This window comes from Chaetodon auriga, chromosome 16 (assembly GCF_051107435.1).
Source record: "Chaetodon auriga isolate fChaAug3 chromosome 16, fChaAug3.hap1, whole genome shotgun sequence".
In the NCBI taxonomy this organism is placed as follows: Eukaryota; Metazoa; Chordata; class Actinopteri; order Chaetodontiformes; family Chaetodontidae; genus Chaetodon; species Chaetodon auriga.
In genome coordinates, this window is record NC_135089.1 from 20,994,413 (window position 1) to 21,012,500 (window position 18,088).

General features: G+C 45.2%; 2 protein-coding genes across 4 annotated transcripts in view; both read right to left on the minus strand.

The window, feature by feature from the left end:
- Nucleotides 1-1,077: 1,077 nt before the first annotated feature.
- Nucleotides 1,078-4,683, minus strand: hoxb2a (homeobox B2a). The gene is made up of 2 exons (XM_076752315.1): nucleotides 4,200-4,683; nucleotides 1,078-2,526 (listed from the first exon to the last, which is right to left on the minus strand). The coding sequence occupies exons 1-2, from the start codon at nucleotides 4,681-4,683 to the stop codon at nucleotides 1,700-1,702; spliced, it is 1,311 nt and encodes a 436-aa protein (XP_076608430.1). The 3' UTR covers nucleotides 1,078-1,699.
- Nucleotides 4,684-11,936: 7,253 nt separating this feature from the next.
- Nucleotides 11,937-18,088, minus strand: part of hoxb3a (homeobox B3a) — a 40,115-nt gene continuing 33,963 nt past the window's right edge. For all 3 annotated transcript variants that reach the window (XM_076752312.1, XM_076752311.1, XM_076752314.1), the window contains 2 exons: nucleotides 17,238-17,941; nucleotides 11,937-13,357 (listed from right to left, as the gene is read on the minus strand). In XM_076752312.1, the coding sequence (XP_076608427.1) occupies nucleotides 12,492-13,357; nucleotides 17,238-17,823 (1,452 nt within the window). In that variant the 5' untranslated portion in view covers nucleotides 17,824-17,941 and the 3' untranslated portion in view covers nucleotides 11,937-12,491. The remainder of the gene's footprint in view (nucleotides 13,358-17,237; nucleotides 17,942-18,088) is intronic.

Sequence of the window (18,088 nt, forward strand, 5' to 3'; positions counted from 1 at the left end):
CGCCATTTTGACTCTGTGGGAGGAGGAGCAGCTAGTTAGCATCATGTCCACACACACACTAATGGAGGGGCAGCTAGCCAGGCTAACGCAGGCTTTACTCCACATTCACCCTGCAGAGGAGAATCTGTGCCAGGCCACAGTGAACTTGTGTGCTCACAGGCCGGCTTGTGCCGCTGTGCTCAGCTCCACTGTGCCCTCACAACGCTGACAGTAAAAGGCTTCACTGTAAGCGTTACTCTGCTGTTCTCACATGGTGGAGGGTGACGGCCATGCTATGCTAACCATTAGCTCCTTCTCACAGGCACAGGGCTACCCATGCTAAGCTAACATGTGACACAGGAAAACAACGACCCTGCTGTGCTCTCAGACTGTTTCTCTTTTTATCTGTTCTGGAAAATATCTCATTCTTTCTCAAAGTCATCTCCTCGGGGTTATCTCTGTGTAAACACAGAGGCTGAGCCATTCTGGGCCATACCAGGCTATGACAGGCTACATGTTGTATTTATAATGAAAAGTGTGGGAAAACTAGACACAGCTGTGCATTTAAATTTGAAATCTGCATTCAGTCCAAACTCGGAGCCAGAATTCAAGCGTGTACTCACAGATAAAAATATAAAATGACAAGTATTTCATTATAGTGACAAACTGTATCTTAGTTATTAGAATAAATCCAACAAACCTGGAAATAATAGGCTTATGGTTAATTGCAGTGTGTAAATGTATTCTGAAAATAATTATATATGATAAAAAAAAAATTAAGATACTGTTCATTATTGCTAGTAATAGTAAACCATACAATTATAAAAATTATAAAATGTCTAATAATAAGCTCTTTGTGTAATATTTAGGCTGTTGTAAAATTATTAATTTTAAGAGCATTAAAAAGTCCTCAGTGCAGCCATATGTTTTAATATAATTCATATTCATATCATTCATACAGCCTAGGCCACAGAATAAAACGACATGGGCCACAGTGTAAATGTTTGTGTGTTTTTATTATTATTATTCCACTATGAAAATATATGTACAATAAATAATTTGGATTTTCACTATTAAAGAATCTGAATAAATAAACTAGGGTCTAAAACTCGGGTCATCAGCAGGGCTCCTCTCTCGTCTTGTCTCGTTCAGAGAGAGAATGAACTCATTCTTCCGTTCAGATTTTCTAAGAGCAGTCCAGCGATCTGCGCCTGGACTCCGCGAACAGTTCCTGAGAAGTTATTAAGGATCCATGAAGCTGCACCAGAATGGACGAGAGGACACAAATCCACGCATACTGATCAGGGTTATCAATGGGAACCAAAAGGAGCAGAAACAAGAAAGCAATAAATACCTGAAATTTGGACAAAGGGGGAGAAAAAAATCCACAATGTTTCCATCGTGAAAAAAATAAAAAAATAAAAAAATCCCTTCGATGTTTAAAATTAAAAAAAGAAAATGAACTGCATCTCTTTTTAACTACATTATAGCCGCAAAGTAAAACCAGCAAGAAGACGAAAAAATATATTTAAAAAGGAACACAATTTTCATCTCGAAATGTTTCAGGAATGTTGCCGAGAAGCTTTAATGCTTTTTAAACAGGAGTCCTCGCCGAGTGCTGCCTGCTCCGCTCGATTGTTCATCCACACACACAAACACACACACACACACGGGCCGTGAGTCTGCTTCTCCTCCAGTCTTTATTTTCCCGCTCCGGCTCTCAGAAGTTGAGGTGCTGCAGGTCGATGGTGCACAGTGTGCTTGTGAACAGGTCGAAGTCCTCCTCGGAGAAATCCACCGGACTGTCCAGGGAGCTCTGCAGGCTGGGTGACAGGCAGGCGTCCCCGGCAAAGAAGGTCAGGTCGGGCAGTGTGGACGATGAGGTGGTGGAGGTGATGGAGGAGTCCCGCTGCTCAGAGAATGCCGGATCGGACGCTGGTGCGGGTCCGGCCTCGCTGAGCTGCATCAGGCCCGCGTTGTCAGCGGAGTTCGTGGCGGTGAACGCCGGCGGGGAGTGGCGAGTCGCAGCCGCGTCGGAGGAGCCAGATGCTTCTGGCAGCGGTGGGCGGTCAGGGCGGCTCAAACGGCCTCCCTCCTCCGGCGTGGGCTGTGCATTGTCCCCGCTGTCATTAGCGTAGGCGGTGGGAGCGGGAGCCGAAGATGGATTGCCGTTCCCCGCCTCGCTCTCCGATGTAGCCTCCCCGGTGCCAGAGGCTTCCAGCGGCTGGCTTGAGTACGGGGAAGAGGCATCAGCGCCTTCGAGCGGCTCGAACCCGCCGGGGTCGCTGGATTCGTGGCCGCCTCCACCACCGCCGTCCCGGTGGTGCGTAGTCTGGCGCTTGTGTTTCATCCGCCGGTTCTGGAACCAGACTTTGACCTGCCGCTCGGTCAGATCCAAAAGCGCGGCGATCTCCACCCTCCGGGGCCGGCATAGGTATTTGTTGAAATGGAACTCCTTCTCCAGCTCCAGCAGCTGTGTGTTAGTGTAGGCGGTGCGCAGCCGGCGGGACCCGGCTCCTCCACCATCCAGACTCGCCTGGCTCGGATCTTTAGGGAGACAAAGACAAATAAAGGAGGGAGACACAGAGAAATTATGAGGAGGATTTACAGTGTAAAATCCTTTGAAGCTGTTCTCATTTTTTATTTTAATTTTATATTTCGTTTAAACATGAAATTGCAATCTTCATGAGAGCCCTGTAAAACTCTACAGTTTTATTGCGCGCAAGATTTCCAGCCAAGAAATGAGCTGCTTCAGCATGGAGCAGAAGTCCCCACGGCTCTTCCGTCTGTAATAAAACAGTAATAAAACACAAAAAGTGTGTAAAAAAAAAATACTCCTTCCAATTACAGTAGCAGCCAAAGCCATAACTGTAAGAGCGGAGCAATTTGGTGGTGGTAAAAAAAATAAAAATAAATAAATAATAATAATAATAATAATAATAAAACGCAGATAAAGACAGATGATCATAATGTCAAAGTGGATTTCACTCTTCTGTAAGCCTGGAGTGCAGAGAGCCTGCTGTGAGAGGCTGCAGCATGTGATCAGAGAGATGCAAAGAGAGGAAAATAAATATGTCACGGGATTGGGAGGAAATGTGCAGGGAAATGTGGGAATGTCGATGTGAAACGAATGTGGCGGTATCTGTCAAAAGCATAACTAAAACTCAGAATGGTATTATGAATGAGAGCAGAAGAGGCAGGAAATTGGGCGAGAAAGACGAGAAAACAAGAATGTCCATTCAAAATGAATGGAGTGGGAATGTGTGTGTTTGGAGAAACGAAAAATATGAGGGGGGGGGGGGACTTTAAAATGGAGAGATCGTTATGGAGGTCAGTGTAGCAGATAGAAATGACCTAAACCCGAGAAAATGAGATTGTGTACAGTCTGGATCCTGTGTGGATGTAGCTTATGTCCACCCCAACCCCCACCCCAACGTATTTTGTTCGGTCGCTTTGCTCGCCATTATATTTCCAACCTCCATCCAATATGGCTACCATCTCAGTTGTGTTATGAATATATAATACCAGGGTGATGCTGCTGCTGCTGCTGCTGCTGCTGCTGCCGCTGACACCAAATCACAGCACCCAATGAACAGAATGGTACAGCTGCAATCATCTGCAGGATGGATAGAGACCAAAATCCCCCTCTGTCCGTCTTTATGCGCGATAAATAATTCTTTATGGACAGGATGCATTTTGAAAATTTGGGCTATAGGTGATCCAGAACTAACAGGATGCTGGCGTGAAAGCTTTGCACTCAGCGTTTAGCACAATTCTGCCTCGCCACCATAAAACTGACAGAGATAATGTGTGTAAGACGTTAATGGCTGCATATTTAAATGCATGATGAGAGAGTGTGCAAAGCACTGCAGCATAATGCAGTGGTCTAGATATGGCTTCCCTGTTGACACAGCATCACAGCACTGCACAAGACACACACACACACACACACACACACACACACACACACTGAGGAAGAAAGAGACAATGTCATCCATGCTGTGTGTAATGAATGGTAGGTTATTTCTGAAGTGGAAATGAAATGAAGATGAAGACAGAAAATTAAAGCACAGGATGCACACCCCTCACACTCCCACCGCGCGCGCGCACACACACGCACGCACACACACACACACACACACACACACACACACACACACACACACACACACACACACACACACACACTGGCTCCCGACCCGCATCCCAGGCATACCGACCTGTGGGCGAATCCATGCCCGCCGAAGCGTACCCGGAGGCGGTCGGCGACGGGGAGGACGAGGCAGGGGGGATGATGGATCCACCACCGCTGGAGCTGCTCCCAGGCTTCGGGCACTTCTTTGATGACTTCTTCTCCTTCATCCAGGGGAACTCGTGGGCCAGCGGACCGGCCGGGGTTGCCGTGGCCGTGGCAGGGGCCTGACCGGGCGGACAGGGCTGCTGGGCGGCTCGGTGGTGCGTCTGGAGGCCATTAGTGGCGGAGGTTCTCCGGTTCTGCTGGCTCCTAGCAGTCGGTCTCGGCTGGCTGGCTGTGCAAGGGCTGAGGCTGGGGATGGTGTGCTCGAAGGGAGGCGGAATTACTGTCGACTCCTTGATTGATGAAGTTTGAAATGACTCCAGGACGGCGGGGAAGGACGTCAGGCACTCTGCTAGGGACGGCTGGCTGTTTATAAAACCGATCTCCCTCTCAAATTCAAAATTCATAGCTCCTCAAACCGATTTCACCCTCAAACGGCGAGACCCCCGAACAATCCCTTCCCCAAAATAAAAAAAAAAACAAAACACATGCACACACACACGCTCGCACACGCACACAACACAATATGACTTCTAAAAAAAATAAAACGAAATGAAAAAAACGCACGAGCATGTAGGCTCCCGACCGCAATGGCGTAATGCGGTGGCTATATAATAATTGTGTATATTGGTGATATTACTAGCGTATGGGGACCTGGGTAGGCTAAACTGAAGAACTATGGGGCGAAATTGCAGCCAATTCCTGGTCATGTGATCCAAAGCAGCCAATTGGAGGACCGGGCCTGGCGGCGGCGATGGCTGTGGGAAGCAGCATTATTATTTTTCCACCAAATGCTGTGGCGAAGAGGGGCTTTATCACAGGGCGGCTGCTATTGTGTTGTCTTAACGGGGGGTAAATTCTAGGGAGGAAAATCGGAAGGCGGCCGGTCGCCATGTGCGCCGTGTGGGCGGCGGGTCGGCGCATCCCGGCCCGGTGTTACGCACAAACAATAGAGCATCTCTCGGACATTTTTTCGGTCCTCTGGGTGATGTAATGACGGTTAACATTAGGTGAACGGAGCTGGCCAGCGCCGTTTACAATATGGCTCCTTGAGAAGAAAAAAAAAAACTACTGTTTACAGCACTCAGGTCATTAATCTTTTAAAGGGTGACAGAGGCTGAAAATCCCCAACTTAGAAAACTTGGAGAGGGTTTTAGATGGCGCAGCAGCTCACGAGGAGAGGATGATGAAGATTTCTACTCAGCGGTAGTGCAGATGAAGCAGATTGGCTTCTAACAGAGCAGAGACAGAAACTTAGATTTAACTGTGAAGAGAGGCAGAGAGAGGGAGCCTGTTGGTGTGTAAGTGCACATTTTTTCAAATTTTCAATAGACTTCTTGGTGTATTCGGGATTATGCTGCTTTGAAAATAGTTGTCGGGGCTTTCGACCGTGTGTGCGTTTGCGAGAGGGAGGGAGAATCCTAAATACTGCCTGATTATAACTAAAATGGTCTCCGCACAATGCAGGCTCCAAAATTGTTCTTGCAAGCTGCCATGGTTCTCTCAGCCCCTCTCTCCAGCGTGATGTGTGTTAAAATGTTCGGTGTGTTTACGCAGAGAGAGAGTTCACAGGGAGGTCGCGCCGTGCAACTGGAAACAGGAGGGGAGAGCGCGGGCCTCCTGCTCCTCCTAATACTAAAAATAATAGTACAGCAGCAATAATATGGATGATAATAGTAAGTGAGAGTGTGCTGAGTGGCCTTCAGACTCAACAGGACGCACATGTAGATTTTTATAAAGATCGGGAACTGGGGAGCAGAGGATATTTTGGGGAGGGCCAGAGGAGCCCCGAGTGGAAAAAACAGAAGTGCGGTGATCAATCTTTCTCTCCCTGCAAAGAGCCTGACAGCAGCCCCTCTGTCTCCCTAAATAACAAGGAAATCTGCAGTCTTCCTCTCTATGTCTCTCTGCTTTTAACGCCATTATTCTCATGCTTTATTTTTAGTGTTTTATTTTCTTCTTTCTTTTTCACTTATTTTACGCGCGGCAAATACGCGCCTTTTGTGCAAAAATGTTATCTGTTAAAATAAATAAATAAATAAATCATTCATGGACATAAAATATTTAGCTAGCAGCCCCGTCTCCCACTCTTTCCCATGCCATTTGACTCTGAAAAAGAGGCAGAAAAAGCAGAATGTGTGTGGGAGTGAGCGCCATTGAGCGCAGTAGAAAGCGCAGGCAGTGAGTAGGCCGATGAACACGCACAAGCCCAAACACTGCAGACACCAACTGCTGACTGATCATAGTATACCGGCTACTTTTCTTCCACTCATTTTATCACCATGTTTAATTTTCAAATTATATGTTTTATTTATTTATTTATTTTGGTTGGGAATTCAGACAATTTGTTGGGGTTTTGGCGGAGAGCAGACGCTGTTTTTTCATGCTCGTCATTACGTGGGAAGCGTGGATTGGTCGACTGAAGATGGGGATTTTTTAAATTTTATTTTGGCTTATTTTATTCAGCAGTCCGTTGTTTTGTTTTTGGGGTTATTGTTAATGGTACGGTAAACCATTCATTTTCTCTTCCAGTAACGATTGATTTAGTCAAATTTAACATGTAATGACTAATGATTGAGATCTGAGGTTTGATTGGTCCTAGACCTGTTTCCTTAAAAAAAAAAGAAAAGAAAAGAAAAAAAAGAAAAGCTTCAGATGCAACAATTTATGAATTATTGTTCTTTCTCATTCTGTTCAATGTAGTGAGGAAAAATTGACCAGGATTTTTCTATCAACAGTAGGTTTGTTATTGTGATAATAATTATTGTTGCCGTTGACGTTGTTGTTGATGTTGTTTTAATCATATGGACAGCTACTGCATGATAAAACAAAACATCTATTTATATCTGATAGCTAACTTCTGAATAATATACGCTATCTAAAAATCCTAACCTTGCTGAATGGCAGTTGTAATTTTTGGACTTTGCCACAGTTTCAGTCTGTGCGCCTGGCAGTGCGCGTGTGTTCTACAGTATAACTGTACTGTTTTCAGCAGTGACTGCGTTGCTGAAGCCGAGCCGAGCTCTCCGTCTGTTTTTATGAGGCAATAAATTAGATCCAATCTCTGCTTATTGGTGTTTTTATTGTCTGTTAGTCCAACGGAGATGTAAAGGGAAGTACGGCCATTATTTATGGGAGGCTGATTTATGTCCCAAGTTTTATGCTGCTCTCAGGCCTCTGAGCACAAGCGCGTGCAAGACGGGGGGAGAGAGAGAGAGAGAGAGAGAGAGAGAGAGGTGAGGTGAGGTGGGGGTTAGAGACCACGTGACCGGTCCAAGGCGCAGGCCCCCGGGCTTTTTTTTTTTAGTCATAAACATCAACACAGGACACACAGAGAGCAGGGGAATCAGCACGCTTTTGTATGAGTGAAAAAGAGAGTAAGCAAGGGAAAAACAATGACAGAAAGAGCAAATGTGTGGCTGTGGTCTCTGCTTTTGGTTCCCACTTTCTGCTCTGGTTCAGAACCAGACAATCAACAACAGTCATCAGTCAAATTTTAGTCAAATGGAATTTTTTGAAGAGCAAAAATGCTCTGCGAGTTTCAGACTAAGAAACAGAAGCCATCTGTTAGGAAACAGCAGCCTACAGACTGATACATAACTCCCACCATCTGCTGGACTGTCCATCTCTCTGTCCTTAGCATGGGACCACATAATGGTCACATGAAGCGAACTCATATTAAAAATCTTAAGTCCAGGTCCACTCACGATGTTTTTCCACAGCTTTCAATCACACCTCAAACTCTTGCTCACTTTTTTCAGAGCAGCAGAGCAGCTGTAGAAGTCAGACTGGCTCCAAAACACCCTGAACTTAACTGCGACTCTTGGAATTAAGTGAGCAATGTAAATGCAGAGGAACAGATTTTTCCTCACGTGAGAAGTTTACAGGTCAGATAGCGTATCACTGTCTTGCTCAAGGACACTGGAGCAGCATGGCTTCCATGTTTGAGTGGCTGTACTCAAGCTGCCTCGCCTGAGTTTGAGCTTTCACTGTTACTGTAGACATTGACTAATAGTATAGAGCTGTCAGACAGAAACAACAGCGCTGAAGTTGATGCTTGCTCCTCAGAGAGATGTCTCTCAGACAATAACAAATCAAGCAGCAACAGGTATCAGGTTTTAGAGGAGGAATAGTTCTTGGATCTGACTGTAGACTTTCACTGAGATGCAGCCCGGGATCTGACGTCAGCATCAGTGGATCAGTGGAGCTGGTCTTTGGTGGTAAATGAATGCCAGTCAGCAGCAAAATAACAAGTAACCACCTTCCTCCTGTCTAGTTTGTCAAGTATAGCAGACTGGACGGAGGTTTGAGGTTTTCCTAAAGGTCAAATATGTTTTTTCTTTTTATTTCTGACATGTTACACATGCCTCTGAGCTTTGGATTGAATTATTGGGAAAGTTTTGATGCAAGTGTTGCCAAGCTGTAGCCTGAGGTACTGACCCTTTATTCAGTCCTGGCATCAGTGTCATGCCATCCCTCAACCAGAGACACGCTGTCTGAAAGAAATCACACCAACACCAACGTTTTGTGCCCTCCACCATCACATCAGACCAGATGCTCTGTTTACAAATCCCATTACATCTGTGAAAAAATGATTTGTGCAAGATTTAAAGTGTTGTATTTACTTTGAAAGGACTCAGGTAAAATAACGGAGATGTCTTGAATCTTTAAAATGTTAACTTTCAGTATGGAGTCATGCTTTGGGCCTCACTGCGTTGTCTCACTGAGGTCAGCTGGTTCTGAAGGATTTAGCAGCTTGAGTCATCCTTCACAGCTGATAATCAGCATAAATGTACACCACCTCAGAACGTGACTTATTTTAAAAGTTTGTTGAGTTCTAATCCTAGACAGCAATTATTTGCATATCTTCCTGAATTTTGCCACAGCTGGTACCCAAGAGGAACCAAGCGGCGCAAAGGGTTGTTTGCATGTTGCCATGACAGTCAAAGCAATTGTTGTTGGCAGGTTTCCACCTGACTCTAACAGTGCCTAACAAAGTGTCACTGCCCTTTCAGATTCAACTTACTGGGTTTTTGTGATGATGAGGTGTTAATAATTATCTACCAAAACTCCACGGGCCCTCTTTTCTCCTGAGAATCACTGACTGACGAAGATAGCTCTGAATAACATAACATTTTATTAAAGAATTGTTTGACAGACAACTCTCTCAACAATGAAAGAAAAAGGAGCTACAAAGGACAAAGAAAGAAGTCGTTTCTCCAAAAAGACTCGTTCTTTTTTCCAGCTAATAGTTTGTCTAAATTTTCTGACTATGCATGGATGGGTCACCAATCCCCGTCCTTGCCTTTTTCCCTGTACAAGCCAAGACATTTATGTACAAGGGTCATTATAGGAACATAAAAACTACTTATTTTCTTCTAAAATACAAGAACTAAAAAATGTAACTTCAGTACAATGGACAAGAAGAAACACAATGTTGTTTTTTTTTTTTCTTTCATAGCAGGTAAATACTAAAAAAGTACAGTATTTTTTCTCAATATAAATACATGAAGGATAAATAATAATAATACAAAACAGAAAGTCTTTTTAAACTGGCTATAACAAATAAATATTTATATATGAATGTTCACTTGAACACACATTGGCGAAAGACGCTTTGATTGGAGGGCCTTCCGTCTTCAAAATAAGATTTTATTATTATTTTTTTAACTTTAACCATCAAAATGTAAACTCTAAGTGCAACAATGATGCCCAGGTGTGAAAAGCGTGAGTGTAAATCTGCACTTTTAAAAACCATACAACGGGTTTATTTCCAGAACAGCCCAGAGCGTAGCCGGGGTCAACCACACGCACGGCTCGTCTTCAGTTTTGAATGCTGGCTGAACCAGGCTGCAATGGTCTCGTGTGTGTTAACCCAAACTCCCTTCAACGACAGTTCAAACAAATAAACCCAGCTGTTTTCAAAATGTGTGATACACATCAGCTCAGATTTCTGGGACATGCATTTTTGTTCAAATATATACCCTGTATCCACGTTAAAAGTCAAGATATGTGAGAACAAAACAAAACAATGCAATATGTGGACTTTAACACATTGGTGTCCGCTAATGTAAGTGAACCCTTGCAAAGTGAGGGAGAGAGGAGGGCAATGACTCACCCAAACATAAATAAATAGTGTTCTCCACTCTTATTATTACCCTGTGTCGATGATGTGCTAAAATAAGAACATTAAAAATTTCTCTTCCATGTCCTCTCATGTGTTTGTTTGAAGATGTCAACAGCTGGGCTAACCTAGCTGTGGATGCATGTCAACGAAAGGAAGCTAGCTTAGCATTGCTGTGCATGTGTGTATGAGGGAGTGACTAGCTAACATAGCTTAGCACAGCCTTTGAGCTCGTGGCTTCTTAAACCCTGTTAGAGTAATGGGAGGGGTGGTGAGAGCATGTGTGGTGATGGATGTGCCTGTGTGTGTGTGTGTGTGTGTGTGTGTGTGTGTGTGTGTGTGTGTGTGTGTGTTGGGTGGGGGGGTGGTCTGTGGCGGATTGTGAGAAATTTTGCCTCCTTCAGAAGCCATGTGCTGCTGCCACAGACAGGAGACGGAGGGTTAGTAGTGATTCAGTCTGGACGGACAGAGACGGGAACGGCACAAGGCAAAAAGAGACAGTGAAGGGGAAGACTGTCCAGTGGTTTTTATGTGCTTCATGGAAGGGAGGGAACAGAGGAAGACTGGTGCTGCCAGCTCCAGCCATATATTTCTGTTCTCTCTCTCTCCGGCTGCTGTAAAGGCAGAGCCCTCCACATAGCTCAGCTCGGCTGACAACAACATGTGTTGCCTGGAGGGGGAGAGAGCTCAGTGTCATAAATCTAACCACCTCGTTAACTGCCCATTAAAATCTCAACTATTTCATTTACCAGGCGGGAGAGCTGTTTGTATATGTGCGTGTCTTAGGGGGGAGATTTTATTATCAAAGTACAATTTTAAACCACATACTAGCTCTAACAGAGCCATTACAGGCTGTTTTACAACATGCTAGTCGAGCTACTGCTGCAGTTTGCTCCGCCCACTCAGAACTGCTTGGAAAAGTCCAGTAATGCATTAGGAATCCTTTTATGATGAGCAAATAATAATTCTGCAATTATTTCAATTATTTAACACATTATACAGGGATTTTCCTTTCAATTTAGACTTTTTTTTTGGTTTTTGATAAAAATGTTTAATGAAAAACTGACATCTCGCCTTCTGCCATCTGCTGTTTGAACACAATAGTCCATACTCCAGTTTTCAGATTGACTGTGCAGATTATCAGTCTACTGAATACTGACTAAACAGTGGTGCTCACCATAGATCCTGTTATGCCATACAGCTGCCAATATGTCTCTGCACCAGTGCCACAAGATGAGCTTCACTGTCCCTGGGGGCACGTGGGAGACAATTGACTGTACACCTCGTCTCCCACGCCTACATTATGCTTCACTGCCCTGGGAGCAAGAAATACTCTCAGGGTCGAGTGTAAATTGCTTTAAAAGGTTCGTGTAACATGTGTAAGCATGGACAAAAGGAAGCAAGAGTTCTAAAATGAAAAATAAATCACTGATAATGTGTTTTACAACGTAAAGCCGTTTTGAAAGTTCAAGTTAAAGTAAAAAGTAAAGTAAAGTAAGCTTTTTTTTGTTGTTGGGGGGGGGGGGGGGGGGCAAACTGATAATGCACTGTTAAGTGATTTAAATGTTTTGGTTTCCTTTCCTTCCCGTATGAGGATGGGAGCTTTCAGTGGTAGAGTCAGTAAGTTTGGTCCTAGCTTAAAAAATCCTTGGATATTTTTGGCAATTACCACAGATGTCAGTACTTTTACAGGCCAGCGATGTGCCTTTTATTGACTCTTTTGGCAACATGAATGGTTTGAATCCACCACTGCGACTTGATAATAGGCATTAGCTTTGCCTTTTTTAAATCAAATTAACTGCATTTTCAAGGTAACAGTGAAAGCTCGAGCCCTAATCAGACTTGATGGAGCTATTGATTAAGGCAGTGGAAACAGGGTGGGGCTGGGCATCACCAAACACTGATGTTCCCCCTTGTGGCTACAGAGCACAGGACAAACCACTGGATGACTCCTGTCTGTCTCGTTCTGTCTTTCCTGCCGCCCCGTTGCAGCAGTAGAGTCCCCACGTGTTAGTAAGTCTGTTAGTGAGTCACGTCGTGTTGTTCTGTCATGTTCACTATTTCCTACGTTGTCATTTTGTTCCAAACCTGCTACAGGTGAGTGAGCTTGGGTGCTTCCTGGATTCTGCCCTGAGTCGAGGTGTGGTGCGCTGACAGCTCGGTATACGTTGGGTGTGTGGGTGGGTCACAGGGACCCGGAGGGCCCCCTCCACCCACATGGTGCTGGTTGGCGGCCGACATGGGCCCCGTGCCATTGTAGTCCATGGTTTGGTGGTGGGGTGGCGTGGGGCCGAGGTGGTTTAGCCCATACATGGAGGGCCCCGAGCCAGGCATGGGTTCCACATAGCTGCCACCCCCCACGTAAACCGGACTGGCCTGCATGTTGGTGGGAGTCCCATAGCCAGCGCTGTTAGCCTGCACTAGACTGTGGTGGGGATGGGGGTCACCGTAGTCCGGGTCTGGGGCGCCATACTTCTGCTGGGGGGGGCAGCCCTTCATTGGGACATTGGAGTAGGCAGTGGACATGGAGTAAGACACTCCCTGATGGGGCTTGCCGAAGGATGGCGGAGATGGGACGTCATAACCTGACCCCCCTCCTCCCCCTCCCATGGGGTGCATTGAGTTGAGGAAACTGGAGGAGGACTGCATGGTCAGGGGTGGGGAGCCAGTTGGTGAGGGCCCTCCAGAGCTGGAGCTCAGGCCCTTGGACTTCTGGTCCTTCTTGTACTTCATGCGTCGGTTCTGGAACCAGATCTTGATCTGGCGTTCGGACAGGTTGAGCAGGTTGGCCATCTCCACGCGGCGTGGCCGGCACAGGTACCGGTTGAAGTGGAACTCCTTCTCCAGCTCAACTAGCTGGGCGCTGGTGTACGCCGTACGAGCCCGCTTAGATGACGCTGACGACCCGCTGGTAGGACTCTTCTCCCCGCTGCTGCCACTTTCTGCTCCTCCTGACGCTGAGGAGAGGAGAGGAAACATTACACAGAGAAAGGCCAAGTGAGAAAAATAGAGGGAAACTGAAATGAAAAAATGGAGAAGAAAAAACTACGGGTACAAAAAAAAAAAACGCTGGAAAATGAAGAGGGCGAAAGAGGGAGAAACATTAAAAAAGGAAAAAACAGTGGCAATGAAAAAAGGAGGACATAGAGCAAAACAGGTAAAAAGATGAAATGAAAATTGGGAGAGCCAGAGACGAAGAGAGAATAAAACACAATCAAGCTGCATGCTGGTGGAAATTGAAAGCATTCAGGTTCTTAATAAAGCAGAAGGGGGTCTGGGCATGCTGGCTGAATTATCCCTTGATATTAGTTGTCAACACTTCATAACAGTGGCAGTTATTAAGAGACGGAGGCCCCGGCGCTGGCCGAGGGCAGCTAAATTGCATCTTGACTGCAAAGACAAACCCCCCACAGCAACAGCAGCTGCAGCACAGCGATTACAGCAGGAACTGAGGTTTGATCTGTACTCCCTTCAATCAGCTCGCCAACAAAAATCAAACTTCTTACCACATTTACTTGATAGTAAGATTGACTGCTAACAGAGCTGAGAGGTATTCAGAGACTTGCTCTACACCTGTGGAAGCCTGCTACCTCGTGCATTGTTAGTCAATCTTAGTGATTGTAAGCGATAACTGTAAATTTTTATTAAATTTTATTTTACTTATTCATTCTGTAATGGCTATGTTATTGTCAGCAGGGCCATAGAGCTTGCTTTATAAAAGATGTTGATGTGACTCTAGATGATAGTTGGTAATCTTATTCAAAGGGGCTCAAGTTATCTGATATAGCAGCCACAGGTAACTAGCATAATTATCCTCCATCCTTTCAATCACTTCTGCCTAAAACTGTTAAAAGAAATGTTTGCAGAAGGCTTCACATCATTTGTTTAGAAGCCATTAGCTGGTTAACCACAAATCAGCTTCTGTCATTTCTATATGTGTCGAATGCATGGTTAGACAAAAACGGCCTGGGTGTTCAGAGGAGGACTCTCGAGCCCACTTCACACATGGGCCTTTACTGTGACACAGAGAAAAGACTGCTGAGTATTAAAATTCTCAGCTTGTGTTAGAAATTAAAATCTCTTCTTCCTCATTTTCAAAGTCACTGCCATTCTTAGCAGTACGGCCACCACTGTGAGAAGGACTTAAAGGTTAGACTACAGTTTATCACAACTTCAGCTGTATTTTTTTTTTAGCTATGGCCATTAGTTCTTTTGGGTATGATAACATCACAGTCACGGCCTCCCTTCATGTCCAGCTTTTGTTGAAACTGTTTGAGAGAAGTGCTGATTCAACTGCACGGCTATTTTGGTGGATGCTGTGAAGCTATGTTGCATTGCACTAAGGGGTGTTTCTAATGTCCAACTAGACTTATATCAATGAGGGTAGAGTAAATAACAGAAACACGTGTCAGAATGATGCAAAGCAGTTCAACAGCAGCACAGACTACATCCTGCAAAATGACCATAGAGTTCAATCAATGCTCGTCTGAACCAGTTTCAATAAAATCTGAATATCAGAACCTTCATGATGGTGGGGTGTATTAGTTCTAGCTGTTCCTAATAAACTGGTAACTTAGTGTATATGTAAAGGTCAAATCCAAAGTTTGTAATGTTGGTATTAATCTTCCTTTGCACAGGAAATAGAAGGACGTTGTGTGAGTGTGCACAGTTGCAGAAGTACAGCAGGTGAGCTCAAGTTTTCTTTTCCTCATAAACTTGACTAATACGGGGGTTTTTCTCATTGTCTGACCCCTGTGGTGCTTCTTGCTACATTTCCAGATGTGGGCAGTTACTTTGGTGCATACTGTGTTATTATAATGACAGCCAACGGCTATAAAAAAAATTATCCTAGTATATTCTTAAGCTTTTCTTAAGGATTGAGATGTTTACTGTGAGTGTTAATGTCAAAAGCTATGACAACTTCAATCCACGACGGTTGGTTTGCTGCTGAAGTAAATGGCTGCTACAGTAGGCTGACTTATCCCAGCAACAGATGAGCCCCCCCATCTTAATGTTTATACCATACTGAACAGCAGTGCTGAACTACAGTGCCTCTTTCATCTCTCTCTCTCTCTGAAATATACCTCTGTTATGAAAATCTTCAAATGTGTCTATGTGCACGCTTGCGATGTGCTCACACAAATAATAGCTGATGCTGTACAGTTCACAGTAAGAACTGAGATCCTATCTCTCCATAATTGTATCTCTCTCAACAGTATAAACAGTTGACTCTGGTGTTTATTTCTACGGCGACAGAAAGACGAGAGAGGTAACCATCACATCATCTGTCTCACAGAGCGGTGACACTCTGGAAATGATTGTTTCAAATTCTCATCAATAAACAGTCTAATCTCTTCTCAACTCTTTGCCCAGTCAACTGAAAGCTTTTTGAATATGAATATCAGACTCATATTCATTATGCCAGAACATATTTTCTCTCATTGATAACTACCAATTCAAATAACACATCTGCCTGTCTGTTATCACACATGCAGATCATATTGAAATTTATCATCCTGTTGGATTTTTTTCCCCCCCACTTGCTAATGTCTTCCATTTCAAATGTCTGCTTGTCATTCTCCCGCTCTCTGGATTTCTATTCATCTGTTATCGTACATGACATTTAAATTCAACCTGTTAATATCTTCCTTCTTGCAGTGACTTTCAAAGGAGGTGCAAAAGGGAGAGGAGGAGGAGGAGGAGAGGGGAGGCAAGAGAGGGGAGGAAGGAGAGCAGTTGGAGGGCAAATAATAACCACAGGGTAGAGAGTGGGGAGAGGGGGAGGAGGTGGGAGGAGAGAGGAGAAAGTGAGTGAAGGCAGGAAGGTGTGCAGCTATTGGCTGCAGGTTTGTGGCAGCTGGTTAGCTACACTGTTCTGTTACTATATTGAACCCATGACTGCTCAGCTGTCACTAATAAGAGAGTTTGCTTATAGACAAATAGAAGTTTCTTTATCGAGTCCAACTTTTTCAGGTCCTTTTCCTCAATATTTGACCTATAAATACCAATTGAAAACCAAATATCTCTCTCTGTTCTACTTTCCTCCTCTGCTGGCACTGAACCGATCCTGTCAATGTTTCAACAATATTCAAGATCTAACTTTTCTCACATTTTACACTCTGTATCCATCCACCCAGTCCTTCTGTGCAGCATCTCTAGCTAAAGCGGTTGCTGCCAGACACGCACAGGTTTTAGTATAGATAACTGACTTTCCTTTTCCTACAAGTTAGAATATGGATTTGATTTGCCGTTAAAAATAGAAATTTTCTTCCTGCTTCTTACTTCTTTACTTCAGCACTCCTCTGTGTTGCAGGGATATTTGTCACATGACCATGCCTCTGACCTCTGATGTCTTACAATTCACAGCTTACCATATTTAGGGATGTTAAAGTTCCGCAGATGGGACTAGACTATCTCAGCAGCTACAGATAAATAATAGCTAGCTCGACTAGTTGCCTGCGGTCATTTTCCTGTCTGAACCAACGCCTGAGGAAACCTGTGTTGCTATAATAGTCTGAGAAACCCTTTAAATCCCCTGGGGATCTGGGGCTTGAAAGAGGATGGTGATAAGAGAGGTGAAGAAAGAGGGATGTGGTGATGGGAAGGAGAAGGCAAGACAATAGGAACAAAAACGCTAATGAGGAAAGAAAATGAAGGGAGGAAGAAAAAGAAGGAGGACAGAAGGAGCTGAGGAAAGGAGTAACGAGGAAGAGAAAGAGAAAGACTGGTGTAGGAGGAATAATTATTCTGCTAAGCCATGTGGTTTCTGTGGTACTATGGGGAGGGGATCAAAGCAAAGACAGACAGAGAGACAGAGACAGGTGTAATCTAACACACCATTGCCAGAGTTGTTGCTGGGTGAACAGTTTTTCTGCTTGGTCGTCTGCCGACACTCTTTCATCCAGGGAAAGATCTGCTTGGCCAAGGTCGGGTTGGGGGGCAGTGAGGAGGAGGAGGACGATGTGGAGGACGATATGGAGGAGGAAGAATTAGAGGACTTATTGGGGCCCGATTTAGAGGCTGAGGAGGCCCCAGCACTGCCACCCGGCTGCTGAGCCCCGCTATTACCGTTGCTGGGGTTGGGGGGCAGTGGAGGGGACACCTGTGAGCCAGGGTGGTGCTCAGGCGGCAGGCTGGGCCGCATGCAGCTGCCATTCAGCTCCTTGGTCTTGGCTAGCTGCTGCTGCTGCTGGTGGCTGCCATTACTGCCCAGTGACTGTAATGAGCAGGCAGAGCGCTGGTACGAATCCACATCCAGATGGGTCGCCGACTGGAAGGCCGGCTGGTGGTGGGACACTGGGACCGGGGCATCGTAGCCCCCAAAGCCGTTGGCAGCTGCTGCTGCTGCCGCCCCCTGCACCTGGTAGGACGAGTAGCCACCGAAAAGCGTCGAGGAGTTGTCGTAGTATGTTGTCTTCTGCATTTCTGAGAGAAGTGGCGGCGTCTTGTGCTCCGGTCCTTATTGAGAGCCACTGCCGGAAGACCATTTGGTACCGGGGGTCACGTGACGGTGTCTCTCCAACGGTCCCCTGCAATCTGACCTAAAGGGTTAGGAGAGGCAGAATAAAGAAATAAGAGAGATAAATCCATCTTCCTGCAATGAAAGGCACCATGACATGAATAGAAACCACTGCTTTTCTTTTCTCCACCACCCACCCTCCCCCTCCCTTCTGAGCCCAGTGCACAGC

What these genes read in the sequence shown, in the direction of transcription:
- hoxb2a (XM_076752315.1), bottom strand. Translation starts at nt 4,683, where the DNA reads ATGAATTTTGAATTTGAGAGGGAGATCGGTTTTATAAACAGCCAGCCG. An exon ending in GGGCATGGATTCGCCCACAG is followed by an intron (nt 2,527 to 4,199) that starts GTCGGTATGCCT and finishes GTCTCCCTAAAG; the next exon opens with ATCCGAGCCAGGCGAGTCTG.